Genomic DNA, 19617 nt, shown 5'->3' with positions numbered 1-19617 from the left:
GATGGATATTGCAGGATATCATGTCATTCCAAATATTGGAGTGGTGAGAAAGTACTTGATCCAGTACTGGTGGAGCTCCTGGTTCTGCTGTAGTAGAACTGAAAAAGTTACATTTGTCATCACTTAATTTTTTTCCATTTTCTGTTTCCATGTGATGTATATTGATTTCTGGAATGTAACAATGACATTTTTATTTTAAGAAGTAATTATTACATTTTGTAAAAATGAACACTTACAAATAAAAATTAATTGTTACAAGTATTTTTCATCCTGTTTACTATCATACTGTTGTCTGCTGTCCATCTCACAACATTGTCAAGGTCTTTTTGCAGTCGCTCACAGTCCTTTAACTTATTTACTACTCTATACAGTATAAGATAATCCACAAAAACCCAGATAGTTCTTCACCTACTTTAATTCTCTGAGTTCTGTTTTCTAGGAATGTAGCCACCCATTCAACCACTCTTGTCCAGTCCAATAGCCCTCATTTCTATCAGCAGTCTCTCATGATCTACCTTATGAAAATCTTTCGAAAATTGAATAGCAATACAGTCCATTTGACCTCCTGAATCCAAAATATCTGATATATCTTGTTGGAATCCTACAAGTTGAGCCTTGCTGGAATAAGCTTTCCAACGGGCAAGTTGGCCGTGCGGTTAGGGGCATGCAGCTGTGAGTTTGCATCCAGGAGATAGTGGGTTTGAACCCCACTGTCGGCAGCCCTGAAGATGGTTTCCCGTGGTTTCCTCATATGAAGAGATCTGTTACCTTTATTTAAAACCTTGTTAATGTGATTACTCCAATGAATATCTTTCCTTATATTAACACCTAGGCTGTTATGATGAGAAAAGTACAAGAAGAGAGTAACACTAAATTAGAGTTACCTTAATGTACCTCAATTAAAGCCACATTCACTTCATTCCCATTCCTAAGCCTATCCCATCGTCGCCATAAGACCTATCTCTGTCAGTGCGACGTAAAGCAAATGGCAAAAAAAGAGTTTTTAAATAAGCTTTCCTAAACCGAAACTGCCTTTTGTGAAACCAGTTTGTAATTTTACAAACATACCTAATGTAATTGGAAAGAAAGCTTTTCCAGAGCTTACAAGCAATGCACGTTAAGCTTACTGGCTTATAATAATCTGTTCTATGTTTAAATTACAATGGGGCTAGTATAACAACTCTCCATCATTTGGTATAGCTTCTTCATGCAACAGCAATTAAGTAAGTATTTCAGATATGGCCATATTCCCCTTTTAGTATATCCCCAAAAATATTAACAGTCCCAATTGTTGTTTTAGCCTTCAACTTTTGTATCCTTTTGTAATTGTCTTCATTACCATATGTAAATTTCAATACTTTGCTAGCATTGGACATTATCCTTATATCCAACTATCTTTATATACTGCTGACTGAATACTTCTGCCTTCTGTAAGTTCTCACATATATACTCCCCTTGTTCATTAAGTATCACTGGAATGCCCTTCATGGAACTTGTCTCTGCCTTAAAATACCTCCACACAACTTTCCATATTTTCCTAAGATACATATGACTTGCCATTGATGTGTGCTATCATCACACACCCCCTTCTTTTATGCCTCTCTTGTCTCTCATCCTCATTCCTCATTTTTTTTAAATAGTTATTTTTGTCATGATGGTATTAGTGCACTGATAATTAATTTCTAATGCATAAACTGACCGATATGTTCATTGGACTAATCAATTATAACCTCACTGTTTCCAGAGAGTTTTACCTAACTCATCAGATCAAAGCCTGCCTCCTTCGTCTTCAAACCAATCTCCAGGCGGCAGCACATTCGACTATTTGTACGAGTTTTCAGAAACCCGAAAGGTTTTAGAAGAATTCTTTAAATGTCCAGGCAGTACATCAGATGGTGAGAAAGGAGCATCCTGTTCAGACTTCCAGGAACTGGAATATGAGCTGCGACGCCAAGCGGGGGCTGGCAGTGCATATGTAGGACAGCGATTAGCAAAAGGAGCAGCACAGCAGGATGCTTCTGACGTCTCAGGGGAACCTGAAGAATCTCCTAGGAAATTGGCTGCTAATTCTAGTGATATGGACAACTTGCAGGCAAGGGATATATTATTATAATTGTGTGGGAGGTTATTTGTAATTAATTTATTTGAGGATTATTTCAGAAAGGAATTAAGTTAAGATACAATGTGTAAGAATGTGTTCACTAACTTAACAGTCTTTCTTTTGATTCACTTACTCTCTATTGCCTTGTTCTACATTTGAATTGCTTAACTAATAGACATTTACAGATCTTGTTCAAAATTTCTACAGAAATATGATAAGGCAGTTCATCCACAATTTTAAGGGCACATATTTTCAACTGTGTTGCGAGTTTGATGTTATTACAGTATGGGGAAGATGATCAGATTTGCCAGGGAAAATACTAGGGCATTTAGCTTTAAATGACACTCAGTGGCGTATCCTGGAATCTCCACTGAGGCATGCAACTAGTAACCATGCAGTTAACACAATGTATTAAGTAAATTTCAATTCTATTCGCCCTAATTACATGTAAGTGAACTCGAGCCAAACAGTTTTACTGTAAGTTCCTGGATTGAACGTGCGTACACAATTCTTGTTTTCTATTTTTAAATTTATGAGAGTCCGCCTCTGTGGTGTAGTGGTTAGTGTGATTAGCTGCCACCCCCGGAGGTCCGGGTTCGATTCCCGGCTCTGCCACGAAATTTGAAAAGTGGTACAAGGGCTGGAACGGGGTTCACTCAGCCTCGGGAGGTCAACTGAGTAGAGGTGGGTTCGATTCCCACCTCAGCCATTCTGGAAGTGGTTTTCCGTGGTTTCCCACTTCTCCAGGCCAATGCCGGGATGGTACCTAACTTCAGGCCACGGCCGCTTCCTTCCCTCTTCCTTGTCTATCCCTTCCAATATTCCCATCCCCCGCAAGGCCCCTGTTCAGCATAGCAGGTGAGGCCGCCTGGGCGAGGTACTGGTCATCCTCCCCAGTTTTGTCCCCGACGCAGAGTCTGAAGCTCCAGGACACTGCCCTTAAGGCGATACAGGTGGGATCCCTCGCTGAGTCCGAAAAGCCGAGGGAAAAGCCAACCCTGGAGGGTAAGCAGATTAAGAAGAAGGTGAAGAAGAAGATTTTTTTTTTTGCTACGGGCTTTACGTCGCACCGACACAGATAGATCTTATGGCGACGATGGGATAGGAAAGGCCTAGGAGTTGGAAGGAAGCGGCCATGGCCTTAATTAAGGTACAGCCCCAGCATTTGCCTGGTGTGAAAATGGGAAACCACGGAAAACCATCTTCAGGGCTGCCGATAGTGGAATTCGAACCTACTATCTCCCGGATGCAAGCTCACAGCCGCGCGCCTCTACACACACGGCCAACTCGCCCGGTAAAGAAGAAATATACGAGGGAAGGTAGAGGTCACCCGGCTTGAACTATTTGAATCTTTTCATCAAACGAACGGCCAGTAAACTGATTTACAATTATATCCGTTTTAGACTCATCCATCATTAATACCACAATAAGCGCAAAATATAATGAAAGACCGAAAACGACGAATAGCACAGGAACAGCACACACAGAATGAACTCACTAATCAGCAAAACACACTATGAATTAACTCACTAGTTAGCCACAACTGAAGCACTGGAGGAAAGTCACCTCAGTGGCATTGGTCAGTTTCGTCACGTTGGGTTCTCGCTGGGGGATAATCTATGGGTCCCGTTCGCTGTAAACATGTCGACTTTCTCCAAATTGCTAACAGATGGCAGAGGGTAGCATGGGTATGGGGTGACAAATTCTGACCAAGTTTCAATTGCAGCGACATCGTTCGGAGGGTTTCAGAACTACGTCTGCCAACGAATGCAATTTTAAGATTGAATGCGTTGCATCCTTAACTCCGCCATGTTGTCTCTTTCTTCCTAGAGAGGAGTAGACAGCGAGACTACACCAGCACCACACATAGTCAAGCAACGGAACTAGTACAGTTGCGCGGACCTTTTGAACTTCTGAGAGATGAAATCGTTAATATTTGACTTAAAACAACCTAAAATCGTACATCAGACAGTTCTTTGTGTTATCATAACGCATGCAGTGAATGCCTTGCATTCAAGGAGAATACGCCCCTGATGACACTACAGCAGGCCACTGATTTGCTCAAATTTACTACATTTCATTGAATACCTAAAATACAATTGTCTGAGTGTACTTACTGCAATGCATAGGCTACTGCATATCCCTTACCTGGACAAAATGCTCTCAAGGTATGAAAGGTGGTCAATTTGTTCTTTTATTTGTATGTAGTTGGTGATGATAGGGTCGGAGTTGGCCATGCAGTTAGTGGTGCGCAGCTGTGAGCTTGCATTCGGGAGATAGCGGGTTCGAACCCCACTGTTGGCAGCCTTGAAGATGGTCTTCCATGCTTTCCCATTTTCACGCCAGCAAATTCTGGGGCTGTTCCTTAATTAAAGCCATGGCCACTTCCTTTCCACTCCTAGGCCTCTCCTATCCCACCATCACCATAAGACCTATCTGTGTCAATGCGACGTAAAGCAAATTGCAAAACAAAAAATACAAACAAACAAAAAGTTGATGATTTAATTTTACAGTGGTTGTTCCTAGGGTAGGTTGTGAAAGTACCTTAGTTTTCTGAGCATTGATAGTGAGGTTAAAACAATCATAAGCACATTAAAACAATTGACTGATTTTTGTAGCTCATTGAGTGTACCTTGGTAACATTGGTTAATTGCAGTGAGCAAAATCTGGGCTAGCTGAATAGCCCTCCATCAAAGCGATGCTTGATCTCTATGCCTGGGTTGTTCATAAATTATATTTCATAAAGCATGGCAGCCAAGTAAAGAGCAAAGTGTATTGGTGCAAGTACACAGCTGTGCTTCAAACCACGTGTGACTGGAAAAGGTTCAGAGATATTTTGTCGTAAAACTTGTCCAGACATTCAGTCATGAAGTGCCTGAACTAAACTCACAAATCATTCTGGGCAACAAATGGATATAAATACTGCTTACATAGCAGATCTTGGTACAGAATCAAAGGCTTTTCTCATACATGTATCATAAAATACCATGAACAGTGGTTTCTGTTGTTCTGTACATTTTCCCTGAACTTGTCTTGCACAGAAGATCATATCAATTATGCCTCTGGAAGCTCAGAAGGAGCTCAAACAAGAGTCGACTCGTAATTGAACGACCAGCTGGCAATGAAAAGAGCTAGCTCTCTCCAATGAGTCATTCAAAAGAGTCAGTTCATTCATGCCAAAGTGTATACCGCAGTATATTTTCAAATAATTATTTATTAATGTGTAGTCTTGTAAGGAGTCTGACTCCTTAGCTGGATGGTCAGCGTTGAGGCCTTTGGTGCAGAGGGTCCCGGATTCGATTCCCAGCAGAGTTGGGGATTTTAATCTCTTCTGATTAATACTTCTTGTTTGGGAACTGGGTCCTTATGTTTGTCCCAACACTCTCCTCTTCATATTCAGACAACATACCGCACTGCCAATCACCACAGAAACACACAATAGTAATTACATCCCTCCGCATAGGATTAGCATCAGGAAGGGCATCCGGCTGTAAAACAGGGCCATATCCACATGTGTGAAATAGTTCGAATCTGCAACCCTACAAGTGTGGGAAAAGTGGCAGAAGAAGAAGAAGTGTAATTGTGTAAGGAGTGCCAATATATCAAACGTATATGTCTCCTACAGAGTAATCATTCTTGAAAATTAGAAAGTGTGTGACATACTGTATGCCAGGGTCAGCCAACTGCGTGTACGTGTGATGTCAGGTAACACGTCACACACTCTGCTCGGGCAGCGAAACGAAGTACTTAGTACTGTAACTGAGAAGTGAAGGCTAGAGGGGCGAGAGGAAACACAACATCATTCCTTGGGGGAGGCCCAAGGGCTGCAGGTAGTACAATGCGGTTATGTGTAGTACATATTTCTCTCCGCATAATTTATTGTAACGTAACTTTGTTATGAAGTAGCATAGAAGTTATAAAGCAGCTTTATTTCTACATATACAAACTAAACTTGCTTTTTCCGGTGAATCTTCGGAACTTATATTGAACACAAAATTGCTGTGTTTTACAATATCACCCACTGTAAAAATAGTGCTAATAGTAACAAACAGCACAGTTTTACAATAAAAATAGTACAGAGAGTAATCTGTAAACTCAAAACATACGTTTTATCTCATGATATCGATACTCAGTTGCCACTCGTGGGTTTCCTTGATTTTTGTAGTCTTGTTTCGTTTACTAGTTTTGCAATATTTGGAGTTAATGCTTGAAAAAATACTAAGTTTAAGAGCACACTTCAAATCGTGATCTGACAACTGACTTCAGTGTTTTGGTTTTGTTGATTTAAACTAGAAAAGATTCGTTCACAGGCATACGTGGAACCGAAAGTACTCAACATTCTCACTGCAAACCTATGCAATCGGGGAAACCTAATTTAAAAAAAATATATTATGAGCCTAGCCACTCCAGAATTGTGCCCTACCATAGAAGGTTGCTATTGAAACAAGTTTGTTCCATGGCAAAGAACCATTTTCACCAACACTTACAATGCAGTTGAAAATGTCGATGCCTTTCGTGGTATTCTTCATAGGCACTAAATCCAGTATTTCCTCCCAAATTGTATAGTTTTTGTCAACTCCTCGTATGAAAACGACTAGCTGGGCCATAGATTCACAATTAAGTATTTATTATTTTCCACCTAGTCGATACAATGATTGCTTAAGGCAATTTAATAGTTAAAAGTGGTAAATGTTTCGTATTTTATCAACATCTTCAGCCACATAACACTGTTTAGATGAAAAATATATAAAATTGACAAAGTAATGCTTAAGAGGAAGTGTCCTTAAAATTAACATAAGATTGACAACATTAAAACAAACAAAAACTCAAGAGAAAATATATAAATTATTACTACAATTGAAAGCAGTTGTCAAGGAAACACTTGTACAATATTCCATAGAGAGTATGTCCTAAATGAATATTCTTTTCTTAATAATTCATGAAAAACGGTCAAATTATAAATTATAAATTATACAGTCTATAGGTAATTGTCGAAATGAAGAAAACCAGATATCACAATGTGGTTCTTATTATTAATGCAGATGAAAATATAACTAATTCTTAGTTGTCAATTCTTATTAAGCCTGCTTTCCTTTGGAACAGTAACTCCTGTCATTCTTTCACAGTCTTGTGTCTGGTGTAATATTGATGATGCGTTCTTCCTTGCTCTTGCACCTGAGGAGGTGGAGGAGCGGGGGATATAGGTGTGTCAAGAACCTCCTTGCTGCCACCTATAGCTTCAACTGAGGAGGAATAAGTTGTAGGGCTATCTGTAGATGGAGAAATTCCAATTCTTTTTTCGTGATCTTTCTCATCAAACGTAAGATTAGGAACTAACCTTCTTTCTTCTCCATTAGATGCTAAATTTTTCAACTTAAATAATTTATTATCTAAAGTTTCTTGTTTCATTTTAAGTGTGTTCTCCATTTTCTCATTGATATGTTTCTGGAAAGAATCCCATTCCAGAGGAAGCAAGTTCAGTGGTGCTGAGAGATGTGTGAAGTACATTTTCTCATTAAGAAGTTTCTTTCTCTTATACATAAATTTTTCTCTTTTTAACCATATTTTATTGACCTTCATTTGAGTAAACTTATGATGATTAGAATATATAGTTTTTCTTTGGGCCATGTCAGAAATATCCGTGCCCTCGTCATTTGCTAAGGAGTATGCCCGGAAGCTTTTTATCAGTTCTAATAATTGTAGTTGGACATCATCAGATAAGTCTTGAATTTTTGTCGACACTGTGTGCGCGGACAAGCTAGTAACTTCGAACTCTTGAATGATATTTAGACAAAACTCCTCACCTGCTAGAATTAAACTTTCCTTTATGAATTCACCACCACTGAACAGTTTAAGTTTCTTTGCAATTAAATATGAAATTTTATAACTCAGTCGAACTGCTGACTCACTGATTGAATGCTCGACATGGTTATTTAATTTACCTTTTAGTTCTGTAATTACACGTACCCCTTCCTCACCTTGATACTGATCATAATCTGCAGCGTGATACAAATTGTAGTGGTGTTGTAAATTATATAATTTTACATACTGTAGCTCTTTTCTACAAATTAAACATTTATCTGTAGCAATCCTATCATTTTCAACAAATAAATATAGATCTTCCCATAAAGATAAAAAGATCAGAGGCGTAGATAGCTCCTCGCACCGTGATGTGCCCGGTTCGTCCATACATATGTACTGTATTGTACCACTAACCATACGGCTGAGGATATTGATAGGTATGTCAAAATCATAAAAAACCTTTATTCGGAATTTGATCCTAGATTTAACAGTTTGGAGTGTCTGGAAACTTATATTCAACTTTTAACCACGCCATTTTCAGATGTTGTAGATAACGTTGATGTAGACCTACAATTAGATTTATTAGATTTACAGTGTGAATGAGAACTAAGAGATAAATTTGTAAATAAGAAGGATTTGTGTGGCTTTTTGTGGAAAGTGTCTATAAAAGCCGTAGCCACCAGCATGTATGGCACTTCACGTGTTTACTACAAAGCGAGTCTGTCTCTTCGTTGCACTCTACGACAGCGGCTCCCCACCTTCTGCGCTCTTACGTCACACGTGGTCTCCGACGTCACACGGTCTCTGTTACATCACATGCCAGGCAGTTGGCCAACCCTGCTGTACGTGAAAAAAGAAAAAATACAGTATGTACTAAGAGATGCTATACATGGTTATATGTACATTTGTGCTGATAGTATTTTCCATTAGTTTTGTTAAAGATCGCATTTAATCAGTTATGTTTCCTATGCTGCATTATTGAATAAAAGGATCTGTTGTTCCAATGTGGAGAGTGGAATGAGAAACTTTCTGTATCTCCAGTTGAAACAGAATAATCTGATGACATTTGTTGAGTGAAATATAAACTACGTGAACAGGAATGCAGACTCATCTCATGCTCATCTCAAAAAAATTCCAGTAGACTGCTGTGACCAAAAGGAAGTAGTGCCAATATTTCGAACATATGTCTTGTATGGTGCATTCAGTCTTGAAAGACATCATTTAAGAAGAATGGAACTTAGGCAAAGTGATATTAGATATCGTCCATTAATACTGTATATTTGTGATACAATTTTTTGTTACTGTATATAAAGCTTTATCATTGGATTGTCCGACTCGTTGGCTGAATGGTCAGCGTACTGGCCTTCGGTTCAGAGGGTCCCGGGTTCGATTCCCGGCCGGGTCGGGGATTTTAACCTTCATTGGTTAATTCCAATGGCCCGGGGACTGGGTGTTTGTGCTGTCCCCAACATCCCTGCAACTAACACACCACACATAACACTATCCTCCACCACAATAACACGCACTTACCTACACATGGCAGATGCCGCCCACCCTCATCGGAGGATCTGCCTTACAAGGGCTGCACTCGGCTAGAAATAGCCATACAAAATTATTATTATTATTATTATTATTATTATTATTATTATTATTATTATTATTATTATTATTATTATTATTGGATTAATTGCCAATGTTGCAAACAGTGCATATATTAGTTGTTCATTTGTTTTATTCCAAGAGTAACGCAATAAACTGGACATTGGGTTGCCATTTGTTATGGGAAATATAAACCATTTGCGCTATCTCGTTCATTCCTGGTAGTCTGAAGAGCACCGGAAGTCATGAAGAGCCGTCTGCCCTAAACCGGAAGAATGAATGAATGAACCTGGAGGCAGAGAGCAGTCTGACTTCCTCGGCTCGCTCCAATCTTCCTGCTCCCAAGAGTCGTCTCTTTTGATTGACTCTCAGCTGGGAGCAGGAGCGAATGAGCTAGCTTCCTCAAAAGAGCTAGTTCGACCCATCACTAGGTGGAACTGAGTACTGATGATGAACAGCTGATGTTCAGCACAGAGACCAAGCAGCAATAATCTGTCGGCTTGCAGTTACCAATCCTTGTTTCCCCATGATATTTTCCCAGAACTGATTCTCTCTTCCAACTCTAGCATTGAAGGCACCAGGGACTAGCAGTTTGTCTCTCAATGGAACCTTTAAGATGACTGTACTTAACTGGTGCTAGAACTGGTTGTTAGCATACCGAAAGATCCTGTCTTCAAAGAGTGGTATATGGAATGTCATAATTCTGTCGTTGATAGCACTAGAAGTGAGATGGTGATCACTTACCAGTTTCGTCTTCACAGTGAATCCAACACCATGGATACACCACTTTCCTTCCAATTTCAGTACATACTATTGTGTCAGAAGCACTACTGTAACTGACAGACTGTTATAAATCTAAATAGTACACTTCTTCTTCTTCTTCATCCTAGATTATATCCTGCACAGGTGCAGGGTCCAGTTGTTGGCTTGCATTCCACCATTTTACTTTTCCTGGGGTGTTATCGGGTCTGATGCTCAATGCACGCATGTCTTCAATGAGCCAGTCAACCACTGCTTTTTAGATTGACCGCTTGGCTCCTGTCCATTAGGAGTTATGTCGTCGTATACCATCTTCATAACTGTAGTCTTCCTGCTTCTGATAAAATGACCGTACCAATATAGTCACCTCTCAGGCATCTTCTTGGGAGTAGGTGCTATCAACATCCACTGCCGTATATCTTTATTCGTCACATGATCTGTTTTTTGTGAGGGACCAATGCAGTATCCTGGTTTCCACAACATGGAGTGTGCACTCATGTTTGGCAATTACAGGCCAGCATTCTGACCCATACAGGACAACAGGGCAAACCCCAGTGTTACAGATTTTGCCCTTAAGTGTCGCTGAGATCTTGTGGTCATAAAGCACTCCTTTATGAACTTTTAGGCAGCGACAGTTTGGAATGGATTGTCAAATTGTATATATAGGACATACTTATGTAAACCATTTTAATTTATAAGGTTACTGAGGTTAGGTTTGTTGGCTCAGTTATCCAGAGTGATGGTAACTGCCTCCCAGATGCCTGTGTGCATGTAAGTACACCTTGGTTTTAATGGAGATATATCACAGGAGTGCTTTGTGACCACAAGATCCCAGCATGTAGATGGACACAGTCTGCACTGAAGCAAGTATGCTCGGCTCCACATCCAGTCATCATGGATAAAAGCTATGAAGCCATACCAATGCCCAGCACAATAGTACAGGTCTATATGCCTACTAGTTCAGCGGAAGATGAAGAAATCAAAAGAATATATGAAGAGATAGAAGATTTAATACAATATGTAAAAGGTGATGAGAATCTAATTGTGATGCGAGACTGGCTTACAGTCGTAGAATTTGGATTGGGGCAAAGGAATGAAAGAGGAAGTTGGCTGGTTGAATTCTGCATTGATCATAATTTCTTTCTAATGCTTGGTTCAAACACCACAGACTACAGCTGTATACGTGGATGAGACCTGGAAACACTGGAAGGTATAAAATAGACTTCATTATGATTAGACAGAGATTCAGAAACCAGGTGTTGGATTGCAAAACTTTCCCAGGAGCAGACATGGACCCTGACCGCAACTTGTTGGACATGAAATGCCATCTGAAGTTGAAGGAATTGAAGAAAGGATGGAATGCAAGGAGACGGGATCTAGACAAGTTGAAAGAAAAGAGTGTGAGGGATTGTTTCAAGAACATGTTGCAAAAGGACTAAATGAAAAGGCTGAAGGAAACACAATAGAGGAATGGACAGTCATGAAAAATGAGGTCATTAGGGCTGCTGAAGAAACATTAGGAAGGAGGGAAAGATCAACTAAGAATCAATGGATAACTCAGGAGATACTAGACTTGATTGATGAAAGACGAAAATACAAGAATGTAAGAAATGAAGAGGGCAGAAAAGAATACAGGTAATTAAAGAATGAAGTGGATAAGAAAGTGCAAGATAGCTAAGGAAGAATGGCTGAGGGAGAAGTGCAATGATGTTGAAGTTTGTATGGTCCTAGGAAAAGTAGATGCTGCATACAGGAAAATCAAGGAAACCTTTGGAGAAAGGAAATCTAGGTGTACGAATATTAAGAGTTCAGATGGAAAACCACTTTTAGGGAAAGAAGACAAGGCAGAAAGATGGCAGGAACATATCCAACAGTTGTATCAAGGTAGGCATAAATTATATGGTTCTGGAACAAGAAGAGGATGTTGATGCTGATGAAATGGGAGACCCAATTTTGAGGTCAGAATTCAACAGAGCTGTGAAGGATCTAAATAGGAACAAGGCACTTGGAATTGGTGACATTCCCTCTGAATTACTGACAGCATTCGGAGAAACTAGCAGGGCAAGGTTATTCCATTTAGTTTATAAGATGTATGAGACAGGAGAAGTCCCATCTGATTTTCAGCAGATTATTGTTATACCTATTCCCAAGAAAGCCGGTGCTGACAAGTGTGAAAACTAGTGCACCATTAGTTTGGCATCTCATGCCTAAAAAATTTTAACATGCATTATTTAGAGAAGAATAGAAAGGAAAGTTGAAGCTGAGTTGGGAGAAGATCAGTTTGGCTTCAGAAGAAATGTAGGAACACATGAAGCAATCCTGACTTTACGTCTGATCTTAGAGGATCGAATTAAGGACAAGCCCACCACGTACATCATGTTCATAGATCTAGAAAAGGCATTTGATAATGTTGATAGGACCAAGCTGTTTGAGATTTTGAATGTGATCGGGATCAGATACCAAGAACAAAGAATTATCTATATTTTGTATAAAATTCAATCCAAAGTGATAAGAATTGAGGGCTTTGAAAGAGGAGCAGCAATCCAGAAAGCAGTGAAGGAAGTCTGCATTTTGTCACCCCTTCTTTCCAGTGTTTATATAGATGAGGCAGTAAGGGAAATCAAAGGGAAATTTGGAAAGGGAATCACAATCCAAGGAGAGGAAATCAAAACCCTGAGATTTGCCAATATTGTTACATTCTCTGAGACTGCAGAAGATCTTGAGAAGTTGCTGAATGGTATGGACGGAGTCTTGGGTAAGGATTACAAGATGAAAATAAATAAGTCCAAAACAAAAGTAATGGAGTGCAGTCAAACGAAGGTAGGTGATGCAGGTAATTTTAGATTAGGATATGAAGTCATAAAGGAAGTAGATGAATATTGTTACTTGGGTAGTAAAATAACTAACGATGGCAGAAGTAAGGAGGACATAAAATGCAGACTAGCACAAGCAAGGAAAAGCTTTCTTAAGAAAAGAAATTTACTCACTTCGAATATTGATATAGGAATTAGAAAGATGTTTCTGAAGACTTTTGTCTGGAGCATAGCATTGTATGGAAGTGAAACATTGATGATAACTAGCTCAGAAAGAAAGAAAATAGAAGATTTTGAAATATGGTGTTACAGATGAATGCTGAAGGCAAGGTGGATAGATCGAATCACGAATGGAGAGACACTGCATCGAACTGGTGAGAGGAGATCGATTTGGCTAAATTTGATGAGAAGAGGAGATAAAATGATAGGACACATCTTAAGACACCCAGGACTTGTTCAGTTTAGGTGGTAAGAATGGTAGGGGTAGACCAAGGTATGAGTATGACAAGTAGGTAAGAGCAGATGTAGGATGCAGTAGTTACGTAGAAATGAAAAGGTTAGCACAGGCTAGGGTGTCATGGAGGTCTGCATCAAACCAGTCTCTGGAATCATGACTCAAACAACAACATATTTTTAAAGGAGATTCCAAACACCAATTTTCACGCCTGTAACATATTAATTTTATGAGATATACTCATTTTAAAAATTCACCCGCTTTTTCACTTCTTTTCATCACCTTAAGTGAATTTTCTTTTTTAAAGGGGATTCCAAATGCCAATTTTTATGTAAATCTGTTCAGTTATTGAGATATAGAAATACTCATTTTAAAAATTCTCCCTCCTTTTCACCCCCCTTAGCATCGGAATATCCAAAAATCCTTCCTTATTGAGCACCTACTCCGTAATATAAATGTATCCCCAAAATTTCACTTCTTTATGACCAGTAATTTTGACTCGGCAATAATGAATCAATCGGCCAGTCGGTCAGTCAAGTCACATTATTATATATATATATATATATATATATATATATATACTACTGTGGCAAGATACCCGTGCTTCGCTACAGTATTATACTAAAAATTTATAATTGAATGCTTAACATTTTATATATAATCCACCAAAATTTGCAATCTGACGGCAAAGTTCCTCTGATTTTTCAATCCTTCTTCCCAGCAATTGATTTCATACTTCTCGGGCTAGCTCCAGGTATTCCGCCCGGTCAGTTGGGTCCCTAAATCTTTGCCATTGTTTCCTAAAAGCATTTTAAATATGGATCAAATCCTTGAGGAGATCCGGCGTGGTGTCGTCTTGGGTGCCATGGCGGTACTGAAGCCTTAGCCGGACTGCATTCTTAGTCATTACCCGGTCAGGACCCGTTCCCAGCGCGGTCCGCACATTTTAACGATGGTCCAGAAAATTATTATTATTATTATTATTATTATTATTATTATTATTATTATTGATGTTTTGTATGCCACGGCAATGCAGCAAGATGCAAGACTGCTACTTGGCGGTAATTTATATCTGCTGCCGTTGTCATTGTTGACAATGTGACCAGCACCATTGTCGCACGTAGGCAAGTGCGTGGGATGTCTGGCGATACGAATGATATAACTTACTTCTGTGCATTATTGACCTTATTATAGGGGTGAACAATTGCACGCTCAATATCATTCCTATCGTTTATTTCAAATGTGTTTAAATTTTTATTTATATGCCAGGAGAATCTACTGTAATCTAACTTCTAAGTTCTTCAAAGGAAAAGATGGCTCTTGAAAACAAACCCAGGAAAGATTTAAAATTATCAGTTTGTGATCAGAATCAAGTACATTATGAACAGTAAAATCAATTGGTGTCAACTCCTTTTCCACCCCACCGCCATTAAATTGCTTCCCCCGCCACAAAGAACAAAGTCGTGTTTCTTTATGCTTAAAGGAGATTCCAAATACCAAATTTCACGTCTGTAACATCGTCAGTTTTTGAGATATCAGTATCCTAATAAAGAGAATTCAACCCCATTTTCAGTCATTTTTACCCCCCACCCAAGTAGTTTTTTAAAAAGAAAAAAATACAGATTTTAATAGAAATAAAAATACCATTTTCCACTTCTGCAACATGTTAAGTTTTTGAGATATACTGTAGACACACTCATTTTAAAATTTCAACCCTTTTTCATTTCCAAAAACAAATCACCTGTGTTTCTTTACTTTTACAGGAGATTCCAAATACCACTTTTTACATCTGTAACTTTTTATGTTTCTGAGATACACTATAGATACAGTCTTTCAAAAAATTCACCCCATTTGTCACTCCTGTTTAACTCCCATTAAATGGATTTTCTGAAAACCAAAAATAAAAATACCAGTTTCTTTATTCTTAAAGGAGATTCCAAATACCAATTTTCAGGTCTGTAATATCTTCAGTTTCTGAGATGTAAGTATCCTCATTGTCCGACTCATTGGCTGAATGGTCAGCATACTGGCCTTCGGTTCAGAGGGTCCTGGGTTCGATTCCCGGCCGGGTCTGGGATTTTAACCTTCATTGGTTAATTCCAATGGCCCGGGGGCTGGGTGTTCGTGCCGTCCCCAACTTCCTGCAACTCGCACACCACACATAACACTATCCTCTACCACAATAACACGCAGTTACCTACAAATGGGAAATGCTGCCCACCCTCATTAGAGGGTCTGCCTTACAAGGGCTGCACTCAGCTATAAATAGCCACATGAAATTATTATTATTATAGTATCCTCATTAAAGGCATTCAATCCCTTTTTAACCCTTTTTCACCCCTCCTAGTGGGATTTTCCAAAAACAAAAAAAATGTGTGTTTCTTTATTTTTAAAGGAGATTCTAAATACCAGTTTTTACATCTGTAAACTTTTAAAGTTTTGAGATATAGATACACTCATTTTAAAAATTCACCCTCCTTTTCACTCCCTTAGCATCAGAATATCCAAAAATCCTCCCTTAGCGAGCACCTATATTGTAATATGTGTCCTCAAAATTTAATTTTGTTATGTCCAGTAGTTTTGGCTCACCGATGAGTCAGTCAGTCAGGACATGTTCTTTTAGATAGATAGATAGATAGATAGATAGACAGATAGATAGATAGATAGATATTTTCCTTTCATTGTTCTTGTCTTTTTATATATGACTTGATTTGCACCTGATTGTTCCCCAATGGTTTACAAATTGTAAACTTGTCGCAGTACTGGAAAATCATTGTGCTGTGGGGTCACGGGTGCGAACTGTCAATCAATCAATCAATCAATCAATCAATCAATCAATCAATCAATCAATCAATCAATCAATCAATCAATCAATACTGATCTGCATTTAGGGCAGTCGCCCAGGTGGCAGATTCCCTATCTGTTGTTTTCCTGTGGTTGATTAGACCGCTCCTGGTCGTGAATTGCTTGCTGCACTCATCGCAACGGTCGCAGTAGGCTGGTGAGGGGTCCGGGGAATGTCCACCTTGGACCGGACACTTGTACTTGGTAGGGCACTGTTGCAAGTCATCCTCACACTTGCTGCAGAAGTACCGTGTGTATTTTACTCTGATGCCATGTTTCATTTCCAGGTGCCGAACTATCGATCTTCTGGCGCAAGTCCATTCGACAACCGTGTATACAGCCCCGCACTCGACTTCTGGGCATTCCAAAAAGTTCGGTATAGGGAAGTACACGATTAGAGTATCTTCGTCTCTTCTTGGCTGTTGCTTCATTATTTCACTGGGGGGTTGCGATGGTACAGGGAATGGTTATGTGGCGAGTGAGTTATAATGTTATATGCATGGACTGGCTCGGAAAAAGTACTTGAGCACAGTCTTATTTATATAACAGCAACATGCACATAACGTGAAATGGATGAGAAAAAAAATGCTATATATAAAAAATAAATTAAGATAATGATAAAAATAATATTTTGATCGATGATTCTAAAAAATGGGCCTGTGCTGTGTGGCTGGAGATTTATTCCTAATGTTACAGGAAAATAGCCTCCTAGTTCAAGAGTCCCCCGTCCACTAGTGTTGAGCTTATTGGCTTACCTAGAGATGGAATAGGAAGTGGATATTTTGGGTAGGTTGGTGTTTAGGGGGCTATTTTCCTCACTACTAAAGTTCCAGATATACTTCCTTCAGAAGTCAGATATGCTATAGACAACGCAAAGAAAGGAACTGTTGCCAGTGATGATGATCTTTCTGTTGATATTTTGAAGCTTACAGGTGATGAAACAGTAAACCACTTGGCTAAAATCTTCACTTCTTGTTTACACAATGCTTCAATCCCAGCATCATGGAATAAAGCAAAGATAGTATTATTGCATAAAAAAGGAAGTATTCACAATATCCAAAACTATCGCCCTATAAGCTTGCTCTCTGTTTTGTACAAACTTTTTATGAAGATCTTGTTACACAGAATCAGCTCTACCCTTGACTCAGCCCAGCCAGTTGAACAAGCAGGATTCCGCAGCAGCTTTAGCACAATGGACCACATTCTGGCTCTGTGTGAAGTGATTAGCAGAGAAAATGAATACCAGATGCCTCTGTGTATAGTCTTTATTGATTTTGAAAAGGCATTTGATAACAATCAGCCATTCAGCTATCTTACAAGCCTTAGATGAGCAGGGAATTGAAGTGGCTTATATCAGGGTTCTCAATAACATCTACAAGACCTCTTCAGCCTTTGTTAATGTCGGTGAAGCAACTTCAGAATTCCCTATCGGAAGAGATGTTAAACAAGGTGATCCAATCTCTCCAAAGCTATTCTCAGCTGTTTTGGAGATGGCAATGTCGAAGTTAAATTGGGAAGGAAAGGGTATAAGGATCAATGGCAGAAGGCTTAACAACTTGAGATTTCCTGATGACATTGTATTACTGGGAAATGACAGTGACGAACTCCAGACATTAGTTAATGATCTTGCCATGGAATGTGAGTCAGTCGGCTTGAAGGTGAACCTTTCCAAAACAAAAGTCGTGTCCAACAAGTGGGTTACAGCAGGAATTATGAACATCAACAACATGCTGTTAGAGAAGGTCAGTGAATATATCTATCTGGGCCAGTTGATGAATATGAAAGGTGATATAAGACCAGAAATTTTTTGACACATTAAGCTAGGATGGCAGGCATATGGAAGAAACTCAACTGTCTTCAGAACAAATATGCCAGTAAATCTGAAGAAAATAGTTTATGATCAGTGCATCCTACCTGTGCTGACTTATGGTTGTGAGACCTGGGCACTGAATGAATTTACGAAAGGGAAACTTAGGACAGCACAGAGAGGCATGGAAAGGTCAATGCTGGGTTTTACAAGGAAAGATAAGAAGAGAGCATATGGCATCAGATCAATCGCTAAAGTTAATGACATTCTTGAGAGAAAAGCCACCTTAAAATGGCAATGGGCTGGACATATTGCTCGAAGGGACGATGACAGATGGACGAAGCTAATGTTAGAATGTAGTCCAAGAGATCATCAAAGGCCTAGAGGAAGACCACCAGACAGATGAGACAAAGACATCAAGAGAATAGCTGGTGCTATCTGGCAGAGAACTGCTCGAGACCGTTCTACCTGGAGAGTTCTGCTAAAGACTTACCTGAGTTCACGACTTAGAGGCCACATCATGTAATGATAGAATTGGCTGCTGCTGATGAAGATGATGATGATGATGATGATGATGATGATGATGATGAATTAAGGTAGTCTATATATATAAAATAACATGGACTGACTGACTGATTGACTGACTGATTCATCATCTGATAAAGATGTTGATTCCCATAGGGAACCTGAAATATTTGTTCCGAATGAGTAAATCTAGTATATACCAATATAGTTGGTCCGTTATTGGACATTGTAAATTTTCATTATCACTGAGCCAAAACTACTGGACATAAAGAAATGAAATTTTGAGGATACATTTATATTACAATGTAGGTGCTCACTAAGGGAGGAATTTTGGATATTCCTTGGCTAAGAGGGTGAAAAGGGTGGTGAATTTTTTTAAATGAGTGTATCTATATCTCAAAAACTTAACAGTTTAAAGACCTTTGATAGGCTTTTGATAGGGTAGATCATGGGAGATTACTGATGAAAATGGGAAGTATTGGACTAGACAAAAGAGTGCTTGAATGGGTGACTAAATTTGTGGAAAATAGAACTTGAAGAATTAGAGTAGATGAAGTTTATCTGATCCTATAATGATCAAGAGGGTGGTTTCCATAGGACAGTATTCTTGATCTTTGTTTTCTTACATATATAAATATGAGGGAAAAAAATGGAATCACAGATAAGGCTATTTGCAGATTATGTTATACTGTACAGAGTAGTAAGTAAGTAACAGAATTGTGAGAGACTACAAAAAGACATCAACAATCATAAACTTAATGTTGTGAGATGAAAAGCAGAGGGTAAATAGGACAAAAAATCATGTTGAAAGTTTTACCAAGAGGACATGAAATGAAATGGCGTATGGCTTTTAGTGCCAGGAGTGTCCAAGGACATGTTCGGCTCGCTGGCTGTAGGTCTTTTGACTTGACGC

General features: G+C 39.1%; 1 protein-coding gene across 4 annotated transcripts in view; it reads left to right on the top strand.

The window, feature by feature from the left end:
* Positions 1-19617, top strand: part of LOC136885079 (uncharacterized) — a 1401330-nt gene that overhangs the window by 1019598 nt on the left and 362115 nt on the right. For all 4 annotated transcript variants that reach the window (XM_067157511.2, XM_067157504.2, XM_067157532.2 and 1 more), the window contains one exon: positions 1745-2092. In XM_067157511.2, the coding sequence (XP_067013612.2) occupies positions 1745-2092 (348 nt within the window). The remainder of the gene's footprint in view (positions 1-1744; positions 2093-19617) is intronic.

The sequence above is a fragment of the Anabrus simplex genome, chromosome 1, assembly GCF_040414725.1.
Source record: "Anabrus simplex isolate iqAnaSimp1 chromosome 1, ASM4041472v1, whole genome shotgun sequence".
NCBI classification, from domain to species: domain Eukaryota; kingdom Metazoa; phylum Arthropoda; class Insecta; order Orthoptera; family Tettigoniidae; genus Anabrus; species Anabrus simplex.
This window is presented reverse-complemented; position numbering and strand designations above follow the sequence as displayed.